General features: G+C 40.6%; 6 protein-coding genes across 6 annotated transcripts; 3 read left to right on the plus strand and 3 right to left on the minus strand. All coding sequences in view use genetic code 12, as the record gives it.

Annotated features, from left to right (window-relative positions):
* Positions 1–245: 245 nt before the first annotated feature.
* PICST_55636 (predicted protein) lies at positions 246–968 on the minus strand (the record flags this gene model as incomplete). Its single annotated transcript, XM_001383129.1, has 1 exon — positions 246–968. The coding sequence occupies one exon, from the start codon at positions 966–968 to the stop codon at positions 246–248; it is 723 nt and encodes a 240-aa protein (XP_001383166.2).
* Positions 969–1,291: 323 nt separating this feature from the next.
* Positions 1,292–2,302, plus strand: PICST_30154 (predicted protein; the record flags this gene model as incomplete). Its single annotated transcript, XM_001382590.1, has 1 exon — positions 1,292–2,302. The coding sequence occupies one exon, from the start codon at positions 1,292–1,294 to the stop codon at positions 2,300–2,302; it is 1,011 nt and encodes a 336-aa protein (XP_001382627.2).
* Positions 2,303–3,456: 1,154 nt separating this feature from the next.
* PICST_56130 (predicted protein) lies at positions 3,457–5,883 on the plus strand (the record flags this gene model as incomplete). Its single annotated transcript, XM_001382591.1, is given in 4 exon segments — positions 3,457–3,512; positions 3,531–3,889; positions 3,932–5,509; positions 5,591–5,883. The coding sequence occupies 4 exon segments, from the start codon at positions 3,457–3,459 to the stop codon at positions 5,881–5,883; spliced, it is 2,286 nt and encodes a 761-aa protein (XP_001382628.2).
* Positions 5,884–7,432: 1,549 nt separating this feature from the next.
* Positions 7,433–10,624, plus strand: PICST_41120 (predicted protein; the record flags this gene model as incomplete). The annotated part of the gene is made up of 2 exons (XM_001382592.1): positions 7,433–7,702; positions 7,775–10,624. Coding segments are annotated over 2 exons (3,120 nt in total), but the record flags the coding sequence as incomplete, so codon positions are not given.
* Positions 10,625–10,735: 111 nt separating this feature from the next.
* Positions 10,736–14,404, minus strand: ISW2 (chromatin remodeling complex Adenosinetriphosphatase; the record flags this gene model as incomplete). Its single annotated transcript, XM_001383130.1, has 1 exon — positions 10,736–14,404. The coding sequence occupies one exon, from the start codon at positions 14,402–14,404 to the stop codon at positions 10,736–10,738; it is 3,669 nt and encodes a 1,222-aa protein (XP_001383167.2).
* A 779-nt stretch (positions 14,405–15,183) lies between these two features.
* Positions 15,184–16,005, minus strand: PICST_42190 (predicted protein; the record flags this gene model as incomplete). The annotated part of the gene is made up of 1 exon (XM_001383131.1): positions 15,184–16,005. A coding segment is annotated over one exon (822 nt), but the record flags the coding sequence as incomplete, so codon positions are not given.
* Between the last annotated feature and the right edge of the window lie 37 nt (positions 16,006–16,042).

Consider the following 16,042-nt stretch of genomic DNA (forward strand, 5'->3'; position numbering starts at 1 on the left):
CTTCAAAATGTGGATCTTAACTATATGGATCTTAACTATTGTCTTTTTTGTATGGATAGGGTCTTATGGACAGACCGTAGTGTTATACGGAATAATTTGGAAATTACTTAAAAGTGACTTTGAAGTCAATTGAATATTAAAAAAACTTCATCTCTACAACTAATTACTACAGCCGTTGCCCGGACCCTATGGGATGAGTTTCTCTAAGATTGTCATTATATTTGTGACCATTAGTTAGTCATATATCATTCGTCATATTCGCCCAAGTTCCCTAGAATCTCGGCAAAGTCTTTGATCGTTATACAGGTGCCATTCTTAGGCTTATTAAAGTCGAAGTTCAAGAGCTCACCCTTAGAGCTTGTGGCACAGCAGCTCAACATATCGATCAATAGAGAGTCACTAAGGGAGTAACCAGCGCTACTATCTTGATCAAGATTGAGTTCTGTCTTCACCTGTTTGAGGTCTGGCAACGTCAATTTGTAGTTTATTACCTCGGAGTCAGTTAATGTTTTACTTGATGCCGAGGCTACGAACAACCTGAAACTATCAACGATGTGCTTGTAATTGTCTCTGAACTTGACCAATCTTGCGACATTTCTTATCAATTTGTCGATATCCACGATATCAAGGATATCCTCTAGACTTTTCACCGTTCCTGTGACACAATAGGCATGGATCAAATTGATAGTAGTATACTGTTTGGCGTTGGTAGAATCGAACTTCAACTGTGGTTTGCTACGCATAAACTTGTAGTAGTAAGAAATACATTGGTTGATCTCTTCTACAAAGCAGTTCGGTATTCTAAGCAGCTCAAACAACTCTGGGAGGTCACTGAGGTATAGATCCTCCCCTTTCTCCGTCAATTTTGTGTAGATTTCCAAGATCTCATCTTCAATTTCCAGAGGTACCCTTTCATACTGTTCTGACTTGCTGAATAATGACAGCTTCTTAGAGCTTCGTCTGGCCATTCCTGGATGTGCGCGAGCGGTTGGAATTGAACCGCTGCCGTTCGTTTGTTGAGCTAGAACTTTCCAATTAATGGTGCAAATTGATTTTGCTTAGTAAGTCCGCATTAAATTGATTTGCACTTTCGGGGATATCGATGCGCCACTACTCTGATTACTTATTCGTAAATAGAGTGGACAAGCATATATATCTATTGATATCCTTGCAGAATTTTAAGTGGATCCTCTTCTCCATAGCATAGATAAACTGTATTATCACATGAACGATAATTGAATTCGAAATTTTCAACTTTAGAATTTACGATCATAACCTATAAATTTATACTATGGACCAACCTGCTGTGAAAACGTCGCTCATAGATATCACCAACAAATTGAAAGATCCTCCATGTCGCATTGTTCTAAAGTGTGAGTACGAGCAACCTTCTGGTTCGTTCAAGTTGAGAGGAATGGGCTATTTGGTTGCTTTGTCTATCGACAAGGCAAGGAAAGAAAAAAAGGAAGGTATCCATGTTTTCTCTTCCTCTGGTGGTAATGCTGGTTTGGCAGCTGCTTATGCTAGTAAGTATTTCAATGTTCCGTGCACTGTTGTACTTCCTGTTTCTTCAAAAGCTGTGGTTCACGAAAAGTTAAGGAGCCTTGGTGCGAATGTTGTCATCCACGGAAACCACTGGGGTGAAGCCGACGACTACTTGAGAACAACGGTGATTCCAAGTATAGACAAATCGGTATCTCCTGTCTATTGTCATCCTTTTGACAACCCATTGTTGTGGGACGGCCATGCTGCTTTCATTGATGAAATCATAACTGAAAACCAATTGACTGCTGACGAGTTAAAGAAGGTCAGAGCTGTGGTATGTAGTGTTGGTGGTGGTGGCTTGTACAATGGAGTTGTCACTGGATTGGAAAGAAACCCCCAGTTGAAGAATGTTCCTGTCATCTCCATAGAAACACACCAAGCTCCAACCTTCCAAGTGTCGCTTGAAGCTGGAGAGTTAACTCATCTCAAGACCATCAATACCATTTCCACTTCATTGGGTTCTCCATACATCTCCCAAGCATCGTTGGACAACTACAAGTCGCATCTGACTTTCCACGAAGTCATTGACGACGTGGAGGCTGCAAGAGGAGTGGTCGATTTCTATGATGTATCACAAACTTTCACAGAGCCAGCCTGTGGAGCTTCGTTGAGCGTAGCCTTTGATAGAACTGATCTCTTGTTGAAAAACTTGGACAACTTGGCAAAAGACGATATCGTTATTATTGTAGCCTGCGGTGGCTCCGGGACCAATTCAGAGACATTGGCTGAGTACAGAAAGTTGGCAGAAAAGAAGTAGAAATAAAAATATAGATTTAACTAGAGATTGAAATGCTCCTATCGTAGTAGGAGTCAAAAATATAATTGAATTAGAAATAAAAACCGATAGAAAAGTTAAGTTGATTTTAGTTGAATGTGTAGTGGATGTAGTCGACTGCTGATGAAGGAGTCTGGAAGCAGATTTTACATCTTCAACGAGAGCATTTCATTCTGTCCGTGTGAATATAATACAAGAGGTTCATTCTCACCTACTCAAAATTTCATAAATTCAAAAAAAAATCTGTAGAAGCGCCTAAAAACCAAAAAAAAATTTGATCAAGCCTATTATGCCTGCTTTATATCCAAAGAATCACTCGATACCTCGATCTTCTCTTGCTGAAACGAATTGACTTCAGAATCAGTAGCATTCAGCCCGTTCCAATTCTCATTCTTTTCTAAGGTTGCAAACTTCTCTTTCATATTTCCACCACGTGATCACAATATACGTCCAGATTAGGCAATTGTACATAAAGAGAATCTGAATCTGAAAGCTGGAGAATACTAATTTAGACTAAAATTCCTTCTTCTTTTCCATAGCACGTTGAGTTTGGAACGGGAATTGGCAAATAACTTATACAAATATATTTAGCAGAAATCTGTTCTACTACAAGATAATCACGCTAAACATTTTTCAGCAATAAAGACATTATCTTCACATCTTCACATCTTGCCTTCTCATATCACATGGGCTATATTTAATCTTATACAAGACTAATTCATTTTCAGTCACTTTAATTTAAATTATATCAATTTCACCGCTTAATTTTCTTCATATCTGTCTAAATGGCTCGTAATCCCAACGCCTCCATGAGTTGGATACCACTGTGGGCCTCTAATAATAGTTCAACAGCTACAGTGAACGAGCCACATGCTATAGAGTCCAAGCCAGGTCCAGCGTTAGTGGCGAACCCCGCTTCGGTTACCTCGACTCTGACAGCAGCAGATACAACTGCTATGACTCCCTCCAGTAGTGTCATCAGCAGTGCTAATGGAATTGCTGGAAAAGAAGCCAAGTTGGAAAAGCTTCATGTACCGCTTGCTCCTCCAGCCTCTGGATCAAAAGTCAAAAGGGCCATTTCTCCAACTCGGCCTAGGTCGGTAAAGAAGAAAGCGTCCACATCATCTCTTGCTACCATGACGTCAGGCAGCTGGTTGAACTGGGGATCTAGAGCTGCTAGAGATGCACAGCTGTCGACTTCTCCTACGAGAGCCCGATTGGACGAACGAGAGGATGAGGAAATTGACGATGATGGTGATGAGACGAACGGAAACGATGCCATAGACGAAGATGACTATGTTCCAGACGATAATGGTGATGTAATTGATGATCACGTTTCGCAGGATAAGAAACGGTCAACGTCGTGGAACTTCTGGAACAACGGCAGCAGCACTGGAGAAGGAAATGGAGCCAACAACAATAACAGCAATTTGAAGAAAGAAAAAGAAAAAGAGAAGGAAAAGGAGAAGGAGAAAGATAAAGAGTTCCATCATATGTCCAACACTATTGTCAACTCCATACCGACGATACCGACAAGACAAGAACTTCAGCAGAATATAGGCACAAATGGTTCCAGAGCTACGTCCATGGAACCCGTTGGTGATTCTGTAGATACAACACAGGATCCAACTCCAGAAGTGGATGATGCTGTTTTATATAAACCTCATGATAAGACAGCCGATTTCCAGCAGATAAACACCCACAAAAACGAAAATCTCAAGGAGAACGTAATCGTACCTGATTGGAACCTGTGTCTACCCCATCAAACGTATTCTTCGCCTGGAGGCATCAGTTCTTCCATTTTTGGAAGTTCCACCACAGCCAACGAGAGTGCCCAAAAGGGCGATTTGCGAAGTTGGAGACTGTACTTGAATACTTTATCTACCCGTTTGGGATTTTCTGCTCTGGACATTGTTGGAGAAGAGGGTCAAACAAATGAATTACAGCCAGCAAAACGTGAGTTGGCGGAGAAGGAATTCAGTTTACTCTATGAGAGATCATACAAACTTTATGGCAGATCGTTAGCCAAATTGCCGGCTCATAAAAGGTCTTGTTTGCCCAACTATAACAAATACTACACGAAACATGAAACTGATGAAGATTATCGCTTCAACCAGCTTACTCAGATTGAAGAAGACGCCGAAGATCCTAACTCAATTTCCATATCCAACGATCCTTTGGGAAACCTTTTAATCAACCACGGCCCAAAGAAACGACAACAAGGAAGTCTCAAGATCAATCCTTCCGATATAGTGAATCAGAAATCTGGTCCCCTCCACAAAATCAGTAAGATTTTGATCATCGGTGTCCATGGATTCTTTCCAACTAAGATGATAAGACCGATTATTGGTGCTCCCAAAGGTACTTCGTTGAAGTTTGCCAACGAGGCTGAAAAGGCAGTAATCAGATACTGCATCGAAAACAATCTTATCAATGAAACGGAATCCAAGGTCAGCATCCAGAAGATTGCTTTGGAAAAAGAAGGTAAGATTTTCGATAGAGTTGACTTCTTTACTGAAATTGTTAAGAGGTGGCAGCAGGAGTTGAACGAAGCAGATTTCATTTTTGTAGCTTCTCACTCACAAGGTTGTGTGGTTTCTATCATCTTATTGGCCAGGTTGATCAGGATGGGTATTCTCAAGGACCCCATCAAGAAGCGTATTGGTATTTTGGGAATGGCAGGTATTAACAATGGTCCATTCTATGGTGCTGACAAGTCATTGTTCATGAAAGCGTATTCGACAATAGAACACGAATCGTTGATTGAATTGTTTGAGTTGACGAAGTTCGACAGCCAGCAATCGTTGGTGTATAAGGAGTCGATGCAGATCATCATCAATGCTAATGTGAAGATATGCTTTATTGGATCTATCAACGATCAGTTGGTACCTCTTTATTCGGCAGTGGCATCGCATGTGTTCCACCCCAATATCTATAGAGCGTGCTATATTGACCATTCTTCGCAGACTCCATTATTCGTTCAGAAGTTGGTATCCTTATGCTGTCAGTTGCAGAATCTTGGATATTTCGATAATAACGTTATCAAGGAACTCAGCACTTCATTGGCCGGTCCTATGAGAGCTGGAGGACACTCCAAGATTTACAATGATGGAAAAGTTTACGACTTGGGTATCAAATTTGTGTTGGATACAGATGATCTTGTGATTCCTCCCACTGCTGCTATTACGAGTCCCTCTCCAATCATTGTCAACACTGCCACTTCAGTAAATCCCACGGCGATCTATGAGTCTTTTGGTGAACTGGGAGAAGTCGTCAATATCCCGCCAACCAACCAAGTATACATAAAAGAATTTAACATTGGCAAGATTGGAACGAATCCGTTCATTCTTCCGTGGTGCTTGCGCGGATTGTTGTTCAACATTGAGAAAAACTGGCCCAACAACAACAAGCTCCTTACAGTTGAGCATGGCAAAGACTTTGGCAAGAGTGGCTACGATGAAATCAACGAGTTGTATCTACTGTTTGAGGACTGGAAGCCAGAATCGAAGATGCTCAAGGAATTGAAGTTCCGTTTGAATGGACTTCGTGCCAGTAAGCTATAGACAGAGAAAGATAAGCTTCTTGCGTACGATTACATTATTGATAATAGATAGTAATGATTATGTAGAAATGGCGATTGTATAAGGGCACTAAATACACAAAAATACGAACAAACTTATTATAGCAATTTAGATGGGCTTGTATAAGTCACATGAATATGGCTTTTGAAGTGATCGTGCCAAAGTTCACTAGCCCATTCTGAGGCTGTTACTTTGCAATTATAATCATCCCGAGATTTGGGGTTAGACTGCGTTAGACGTAGCACAAAAAGTAGTGTTCATTAAGCATAAAGGAGAAGATGCGAAGAATCCCAAGATTGCGATATGAACAAGAGAATCAGCAAGTGTATTCGCTCATTCCAAGTAGAAAACCATCATTGCCAGAAACCGCCGTTACTTCCAGTCACTACTGCTTCGAAAACCAATAGTTTGCACGTCTGGTCTTAACTGATGCCTACGAACATGGACTGAAAGTGAAACTTCTTAAGCCTTGAATCTCGTTTGTTTCTGTTTTCGTCAGATCTATGTATAGATATGTAACCATGGAGGCATATATAGAGCAATCCAGAGGACCAACATTCTTTCTATTCGTTGCAATTTCCTGATCTCCTACATCAGCCAGCCTAATCTAACTTGGTTCTACAGCTTTTTTCCTCTATATGCTCTCACTCACTATTCTCTATTCTCACCACTCTTCTCTCAAGCAAATCTCCTTATCACCTCCTGTACAGTCAGTACGCGTCAATTAGCAATTCCCGCACTTTTCTAGCATCTTTTTTTCAGTTGCTTCTGAAGCTCTTAATATTGGAAATCTCACTTTTGATTTTCACTCTATTCTGGTAGACTTTGTCAGCTTCGTTTCTTCCTTGCAAATCAGTTCTTTGTCGGTCAACTGTGTGGTGGTCTGAGCAGCAGCCGTTACCTCCTCCAACCGAATCCACTCCCGTGGTCCCATTTGTCATCCATAGATTGTTTACCATATTGTTTACTATTTGATTCAGTTTTTTTCTGTGTTTTTTCATTATTGTTAGCCAGAAATCGTGCTTTCGATCTCATATTTTCACAACATTCATCAACAAAATTCATATATCACCGTGGCATCCACTATTATCCTATAATGTTCTCGCCCGAGCAAGAGGCCCAGACGCCCGACACCTCCGACCATTCCACAGACGAGTTCAAGGTCAGCTTTCCCAAGCACAAGCTGAACGAGCCCAAGCCATTGTCGACCGCACAGCTCGCAGAAGAGCTTCCCCAGCTCCTAAAGAAAGACATCTCATTGTCGCAATTGCTAAACCAACTTTCCAATAATAATAATAATAATAACGTCAACAATAGTAATAATCACAGCAATCTCATCCCCCCAGTAGTAGACTTTATCTTGAACCACAAAATGGATATCGATAACTTGCGCTACCAGGCATGGAAACGTAAGCTCGCTGTATATCTATGTCTCTACGAGTCCAGATTAAAGGCTGTAGCTATCGATGCCTTGCAATCTGTTGATGGACTCAAGGAGTCAGGAGAGACTTTCACTCGAGTTCAAACTGCAGTGAAGACTCTCACTGCCTCTAATGTATGGACGCAGGACGAGATCGAGCATTTCCATACGTGCATAGTTCACAACGCTACACGGACTGGGATGGGCCACCTTATCGAGCAAAAGAGCATAGCTGAGCTCAACAATGCTGTAACCCAGCTTATGTCACGTTTCTACTGGACGAAGGGCGAGATGACCTTTCTTGAAAACCACTTGGGAGCAGGCGTAGCAGAACTTTGTCACGAGATCCCACTTAGAGCTAAACATGGGATCGTCCAGATGGTTTGGAAAGTGAAAAAGAGTCGTAATCAGGTAGCACTGGCCAAAAAAGCCAAACCCAACCCCTCCACCAAGAAGTCCGTTAGGGACTTGGAAGTCACTATAGCCGAAAAAAAAGTTGTGAATTTGACTGACTCTTCTATGGAGGACACGACAGAAGATGACAATTTAGCGTATTGTATTCAACACGATTTGTCCAGAGAAACACTCGAGGCTCTCTTCCCCGACTGGTCGTTGTCCGAGACACTAGACAGAATCGTATTCCAGGCCGGTCCATTGGATTCCATAGCTCTTACAACTGGTGAAAAACAGATTATCAAAGACTCCATAAAGAAACAAAAGTCGTTGGAATCAGTACAGTTCAACTTCCCGTGCCGTTCCAAAGACTACCTAGTAGAAAAGTTTAAGGAATTTGAATTTGTCTCTTCGCGTAAGACCAAGTTCAAGTCGTTGTCAGAGAGATTGCTTTACGAAGCAAAATGGGTTCTTTATTCTAGTGGGGAAACTTTTACAACTACTAGACGGTCCCGTAAGCGGGCTCTTGAAGAGTCCTTTGAAACCATGGAAAAGGAAGCCCTAGTGTCGATCTACACCAAGCCTGCTCCTAAGCAGGAAATGACTCCCGAAGAGTTGGAAGAAAGAGAACGTCGTAGAGAAGCCTTGAAGGAACTGAGAAGACTCGCGAATGAAAGAAAAGCTCTTCTCAGAAAACAAAGGAAGGAAGACTTGGAGAGACGTAAAGCGGCTGGTTTAATCAAAGCAAAACCAAAATCTGACATTACCCATTCGATTAAAGATCTCTTGGCTGGATCCGAGCACTTTCAATCTGTTATTGGCGATAAAAAGAAAGTTGAGGAGGGACAAAAAAGAAAACGTATACAAGCAGTTCACTACCGTCCTGAAATCGAACCCAAGAAGCCTTCTAAACTAAAGGTCAGACACAGACAAGCCGAAAAAAGCAAAATCAAACTAGCCTTAAAATTGAAAAAACAACAAGAACACAACAAGAGAAAACCCAAAAAAGAACCAAAGAAAAAGAAGAAGACTGTCGAAGAAGAGTCCTTAGCTACACCGGAAACGGAGGAATTCATTAAAGAAGAGATCGACGAAGACGAAGAGGAAGAGGAAGAAGAGGACACCTATAGTCCATTCGATCCTGTTGATCTCAATTCAGATTCGTTTGTGCCTCTTCATGGAAGACAATTCTACGCTGAAGAAATATACGTAGATAAGCCCCATGTCCCTGAGTTGAAGTTTGTTGAAGTTACAGAAGAGTCTGAAAATCTGCTCATCAGCAGTTCTACTTTGACAGAAACAAAAAGAATTATGACCACAAACGACGATGACATAGTCTACGAAGACTGCTTGGCAGCAGATATCATCCGTTCTCACATCAAGAACTACCGTGATTTACCTATATCGTTCCCACCTTTGCTTGACCCTTCTAGCCTGGAAAGGAAGATATATCCTACGAATAAGGTCAGAATCAGATTCTTATTGTATCCTCAACACTGTGAACTGTTTATTCTTGCAGCTCCTAAAACCAACGAACTAGATCCTGTCTATGAGATTATCAAATTATTCATGATCCATTACGCCTTGTTCTTTTCGCATTCCTCCGAGATCAGAAGAATCATCACCGAAGAGTATTGTCAGAAAATTGAGCATTCTATCGAAGAGAATGACTTTTCAGATTTCATGTTCGTCGTTGATAAATGGAACGCTTTAATGCTTAAATTATCACCCAATGAAGAGGCAGTCCAATCTATTGTCCAGAGTGGAAAAGAGGACATAAATGCTGGTCTTAGATCGTATCTTAGCGAACAAGAGATTCGCGTACCAACTAGTGAAGACTTGAAGTTGCAGGCTTTTCTTGAAGCTGTCATTCTTGAAGATCTTAGTCCTACATTCCAACTAATCAAAGAAGAACCGAGTGATGCCGAGAAACAGGAATTTGTTCCAAAACATCTTGGTGACGTTGAAGCCCCAAAGAATGTGAGTGACGAATTGAAGGATATGAAACCTGATGATTATAATTTGATTTTCTTCACTAGGCTCAAAGAGAAGACTGAGATTTCTAGATTTGCGACTCAACAAATTCTTTTGCGGATTTATTCGAGAATCGTTTCGACGGATTCACGAAAGTTGAGATCATACAAGGCATTCACAGCTGAAGTATATGGGGAACTTTTACCATCATTTACCAGTGAAGTTCTTGAAAAGGTTAATTTACTTCCAAACCAGAAGTTCTACGATTTAGGCTCTGGTGTCGGGAATACTACATTTCAAGCAGCCTTAGAATTTGGTGCTTCTATGAGCGGAGGATGTGAGCTTATGGAACATGCTTCAAAGTTAACTAAACTTCAAGAGGGGTTATTGCAAAAGCATATGGCCGTGCTTGGTTTGAAGAAGTTAAACTTCAACTTTGCCTTGCTGCAAAGTTTTGTTGATAACGATCCCGTAAGAGATGCTGCTCTGGACTGTGAAGTGCTCATCATTAACAACTACCTCTTTGACGGCAATTTGAATGCAGAAGTTGGGAGACTTTTATGTGGTCTCAAGCCAGGAACCAAGATCATTAGTTTGAGAAACTTTATCAGTCCTAGATACAGAGCAACTGGGGATACTATTTTTGATTTCTTCAAAGTTGAAAAGCACGAAATGAGTGATTTCTTGTCAGTCAGTTGGACGGCAAACAAGGTTCCATACTACATTTCCACTGTCCAGGATAGAATCTTGCCAGAATACTTAGGCAAAGATGAATCTCCTGATAGTGATAGATCCACACCTACACTCAAATCAGAAAATGGCAGTTCCGAAAACCTCGCTGGTAGCCTAACCCCTTTTACTGCAACACCTGAACCTGATATGTTCAAGGACCTATCTTGTGTATTAGGAGATGAAGACGACATTCTTCTCCACTAAATTTGCTAGCTAAAATTGTATTATTAATTCTTGTATATTACAAGACTTCTGTAAAGGAGCCATCAGTTAGAGTATTATTAGTCTATATCAACCAAAAATATTGTACAATGTTTAAATTTTCTTTTTCTTGGGTTGTGAATCTGTGGTCGATGATTTCATGTCAGAGCTTCCTCTCTTTGTAACTCCACCATTCGAAGTTCCACCATTCACAGTTGGTTCAACTGAACCTAGTCTGGAACTAGCATTGGAACTCACTTGTTTGCCTGGCTTCCTCTTATTATGAAGAGGACCATCCAGTTCTCTAGAAATGGCTAGAAGTAAGGTGTTGATTCTTCTACCAATTTCCTGTGGAGTTCGAGAGAGTATGTACCAATCGAATCTGAACAAATCACAAGCTGCTATCTCTTCTTTTATCTTCTCAAGTAAATTCTCGCTGAAAAGACCATATTTGTGAACACAACATAAAAGGAATCTGTCTTCAGCCTTTGAGTATACTCTTTTAGAGTTGTTAGGTGGATATTGGATTCTTAATTCTTCAATCGGGTCTTCTAATAATTCCATTTTGGCTGCAAGTAGCTTTTGCTGGTTTACCAATTTTGCTATCTTTCTCTCACTTGATTCAATTTGAGAGATGTATTTATCATAGCTTTCAATTTGCTGGTAGGAAGACCAGAATTTCTTCAGATAACTTTCCACTTCTTCCACTGACTTGTTTCCTAATGCCTTGCTGATCTTTGCATAGGAGTTTCTGCCATACTTCGCAGATGCATGGATGAAGTTTGTAAAATCTCTTCTGGTCCAGGAATGGAAACTTTCTTCAAGCAATTTGTTCTTCAATTCATTCTCTTCTTCAGTTAATGCTTCCGCTTCATCAATTTTCTTTTGTTCTCTTTCTCGCTTTTCTTCCCTGGAAAGTTCCCCTTTGTATTCATCAGCCAAGAATTCTTCATCACTATCACCAAAGTCCTCCGCAGAATACGTGAATCCTGTTAGCTTCTTATAGGCCAACTGCTCTCTTTCTAACAATTCAGCCAAACCCTCTGGGAAGAAGTGATGATCGTGTTGTATATAATTTTTTGGTGCTCTGGGCTTTGCTTGGGCAGCTTTCGATGCACTCTTGACAGACGGAGGAGCTTTGAGAACGTCCTTATAATAATTATCCACAGAATAAGTTTGCTCTTTTCTTTCTCTCTTCGAAGGGTTGATCCAGGAGAAGCCTAGACCTCCAGCATTGTCCTTCTTTGCAAAATTTTGACCATTCCATTCGTAAGCTGAAGAGTCTGAAGTGAAATTCTGAAGATCGTCAAGGCCCAATTTGTCAAATTTGGCATTGAGATTGGCAGTTTTCTCAGCACCTTTCTGCAAAATGAGTTCAATATCGTCGTCAAGCATTGATGATTGTCCCTTTTGAGATTCGAACACCTTCTTTGCACCATGCTGGATCATTCCAATCAAATCATCCTTAGAGTTTCCAATAGTATTGTTAGCATTCATTTGCCTGCCTTGTTGGATGACCAATTGATCCAACCTTAACTTTTGTGCAGCTCTATCTAAAACTTTTTCCTCGATGGCATTTTCAGTGACAAATCGATAAACCTTGACCTGTTTCTTTTGTCCGATTCTGTGAGCTCTATCCATTGCCTGCAAGTCAGCTTGAGGATTCCAATCTGAATCATATAAGATGACAATATCAGCACTTGTCAAGTTAATACCTAACCCACCAGCTCTTGTAGTTAACAAGAAGATGAATTTGTCTGATTCTGGATCATTATATTGATCGATAGCTTCAATTCTGTCTTCATGAGAAGTGGAACCGTCAATCCTACAGTATGAATAATCCCTCAAATAGCAGTAGTCTTCCAAGATATCCAACAATCTGGACATTTGCGAAAAGATTAATACCCTGGACCCTTCGCTTTTGAATTTTTGAAGCATCTTGTCTAATATAACCATCTTACCAGAGTTGAAAACCAAATGCTCATCATTAGTATATGGAGGTCCTGGTTCGGCTCCATCAAATAAGTACGGATGGTTGCAACACTTTCTCAATTGCATTACAATATTGAGTAATCTTGTCTTACCTTCCCTTTTACCAACAACACCATTGACAGCATCGATATCCTTTTCCAACAACTTCTTGTACCACTGGATTTGCATTTCGGTCATTCCAATATATACGTTTGTTTCAATTTTTGGTAACAAGGAAGTTTCTACATCAGCTTTAACTCTCCTTAAGAGGAAGGGACTCAACAACTGGTGCAACTGCTGAACTACCTTATCCTGATTCTTTTGCCTTGTATCTTCATCTACATCTTCACCACCCTGATTTTCAAACCATTCGTCAAACACTTCAGAATCACCGAACACATCTGGTAAAAGGAAATTCAAAAGAGCCCAAAGTTCATGTAAATTGTTTTGCAAAGGTGTACCAGTGATCAATAATCTGTTCTTAGAATAAAAGACTCTGATAATCTGCGAAAGCGAACTGTCTTCATTCTTGATTCTGTGTGCTTCATCGACGACAATGTACTCCCATCTGAACTTTTTCAAATGCGACTTCTCTCTGATAACCATTTCGAAGGAAGTAATAAGGACATCGAAATCAGCCGTCAATAGCTTGTTCTGGATAATCTCATGACGGGCATCTTTTGTTCCTTGAAGAACTACGACATTGACATCTGGTGTCCATTTGGCAAACTCTCTTCTCCAGTTATCCAAGGTAGACTTTGGAACTATGACAATGAATGGACCATCAATCTTCTTAATATATCTGAGATAACCAAGGAATGAAATAGTTTGCAAGGTCTTTCCTAGACCCATTTCATCAGCAAGAATACCACTTAATCTGTTTTCAAACAATGAAATCAACCAATTCAAACCTTGTACTTGATATTCACGAAGCTTACCTTCCTTAACGAAAGATGGAGATTCTGTTATCACAGTAGTCTGATGGTCTTCATCATCTTGGTGTTCTTCGTCTTGCAACAATTCGGCATCTTCTTCTTTTTCGGTTTTACGTCTTCTTCTGTTGATCTTGGCATTCTTCTTGGGCAACTGGAAATCCATCTTGGAGTCCACCTCTCTTATTCTCTTCTTGAACCGAGCATCTTTGGAAGCGTTCAAGTCTATGAAATAACGGAAAAGAGGTGTCAATCCAAGCAAATGCTTGAATCTCTTGGTTGAATCATCCACGTCATTTTCTTTGGCGATCTTGGGGTCGGTGTCTAGCACGAATCGTCTTCTTCTTTCTTCATAGGTTTCATCATTGAGTTGAGAAATGGAACTATTACGACGAGCAGACTTCGGATTTATATTATTCTTCAGTCGAGAAGGCTTTACTTTATCTGCCTCAACGTCAACTTCATCGTCAACTTCATCGTCAACGTCATCATCTTTTCCGTTTTCTACAACTTCCTCTATTTCTTCTACAACTTCTGCATCCTCACTCTTGCCGTTTTCCTCTGCGTCGTGTTCTTCTTCGCTCTCTTCAGTCTCCTCAGTGTCTTCTTCTTCACTATCACTGAGTTTACGGATTGCTCTAGAGTTTCGTGTTCTGGATTCCTTTACTGGAGTTCTTCCACTAGACCTGGTGGTACGTTTAGATTTCTGGTTTTCTTCTTCAGCGTCGTTGTATTCTTCGTCATCGTCGTTGTCACTGACATAAGTTTCCACTATGGCTGCTTTTGTGGTGGTACGAGCAGATCTTCTCAGTGCTCTTTGGCCCACAGTAGTGGCTATTGCAACCTGTTTTTCTTTCTGGCGGGCACTTCTTCTATTCATATTAGACAATTGGGATTAAGTCAATTGATACGATGAAAATGATAATATAAATGCAGATTGTGATTGAGTATTGGGAATAGAAAATATTGAACAGATATTAAAAACAATTAGCGATTAAAAACAAAGAACAACGGTCGAAGCAATGGATCAAGACAATCAATCAATTAATCCGAGTTTATTACTTGAGGATATCAAATACGTAATTTCCGGAACACGATGAAAGTATAAGGAAATACGTTTGTGACTTTTATAGCAGTTTCAGCCAGTGTTTTCTAGCTGGACTAACAAAAGAAGGAGCTCGAAGGTTTACGGATTTTTTGAATTTCCACTTCCCACTGGCTTTTCCTGTTTATACGAAATCAGGTTTTTTCGCGATAAATGGAGGAGACAAAAAGAAATTTTCTGCGAGCGAGATAAACTGAAAAGTTGCACAGAACAGGCACAGGAAAATTTCATCAATACCGAGAGACCTGCGGAAACGAAATGCGAAATTAGAAATTCATTTCCATCCGAAAAACGAAGTTTGCTACAGTAAATGTCAACCGCTGGATAAGGAAAATTTAAAGTTAGCCGCTAGCTACAGAAATTCAGGATCTACAGAGACTGCGCAAAATGCGAAATGCTTAATACAAAATTTGACAGCCAGAAAATATCAGCTGTAGAAAAAATGCATTGCATTTGGCTGCGACTTTCTCACTAATTCGAAATTTTGCGGCAACTTACTATTTGCACCTATTTTGTATTTTACGTCAGTCACAGTATATACATGTTTATACTCGTTATAAAACTACGTTTCCATCCATGATACCCCAATCGATAAGCTCCTGGTTTTGTTTTTCAAGAAAATCGTTGCACCGACGAAACACACGCAGAGTAAAGAACCCTCTACTAGCACTAAGTGGTGAGGGATGTACAGTTTTAATTACCTCGAATTGACTACTTTCGCCAGCTGATTGTGCACGGAGAAGATGGGAAAACTTGTCCACTCGTTTCTGAGCCGGTGAACCCCAGGCCATTATAACAAAACCCTGCTTCTGGTGTTGGTGGAAAGTTATGGCTGTTTCTATAACCTTCTCAGTAAATGTCTCCCATCCTCTATTGGCATGGCTATTAGCCTTATGGCATTCAACAGTGAGAACATTATTGAGAAGAAGAACTCCACGGCGAGCCCATTTTGTGAGATTACCTCCTCCTGGCCTTCCCTGTTTACTCAACTCCTTGTAGTCAGGAATCTGGAAGTTGTCGTAGTCTATAGCCAATGTCTTGTAGATGTTGAGCAATGAGGGTGGAGGACGGGTTGGTTCAAGAACCGAAAATGCAAGTCCATGAGCCTGGTTATAGTTGTGGTACGGATCTTGGCCGATCACAAGACACTTGATGTTGGGTAACGGCGTATAATGAGACCACGAATAGATCTGGTTCTGCGGAGGAAAGACCGTCGCCTTCTGTGCCAATAAAAACTTCTTCAAACTAATGAAATACGGCTTCGTCAATTCTTTATGAAGTGCTGCTAACCATGAGATGTGCAATTGATTGATTTCGAGTGCAAGAAGCTGTTTATGTTCCTCGGTTAAAGTACGGAGCCATTGTTCTTTGTCAAAGCCGAAATGGTTTGTTACAGATGAAAAATCTTCTTCT

The sequence above is a fragment of the Scheffersomyces stipitis genome, chromosome 2 (assembly GCF_000209165.1).
Source record: "Scheffersomyces stipitis CBS 6054 chromosome 2, complete sequence".
In the NCBI taxonomy this organism is placed as follows: domain Eukaryota; kingdom Fungi; phylum Ascomycota; class Pichiomycetes; order Serinales; family Debaryomycetaceae; genus Scheffersomyces; species Scheffersomyces stipitis.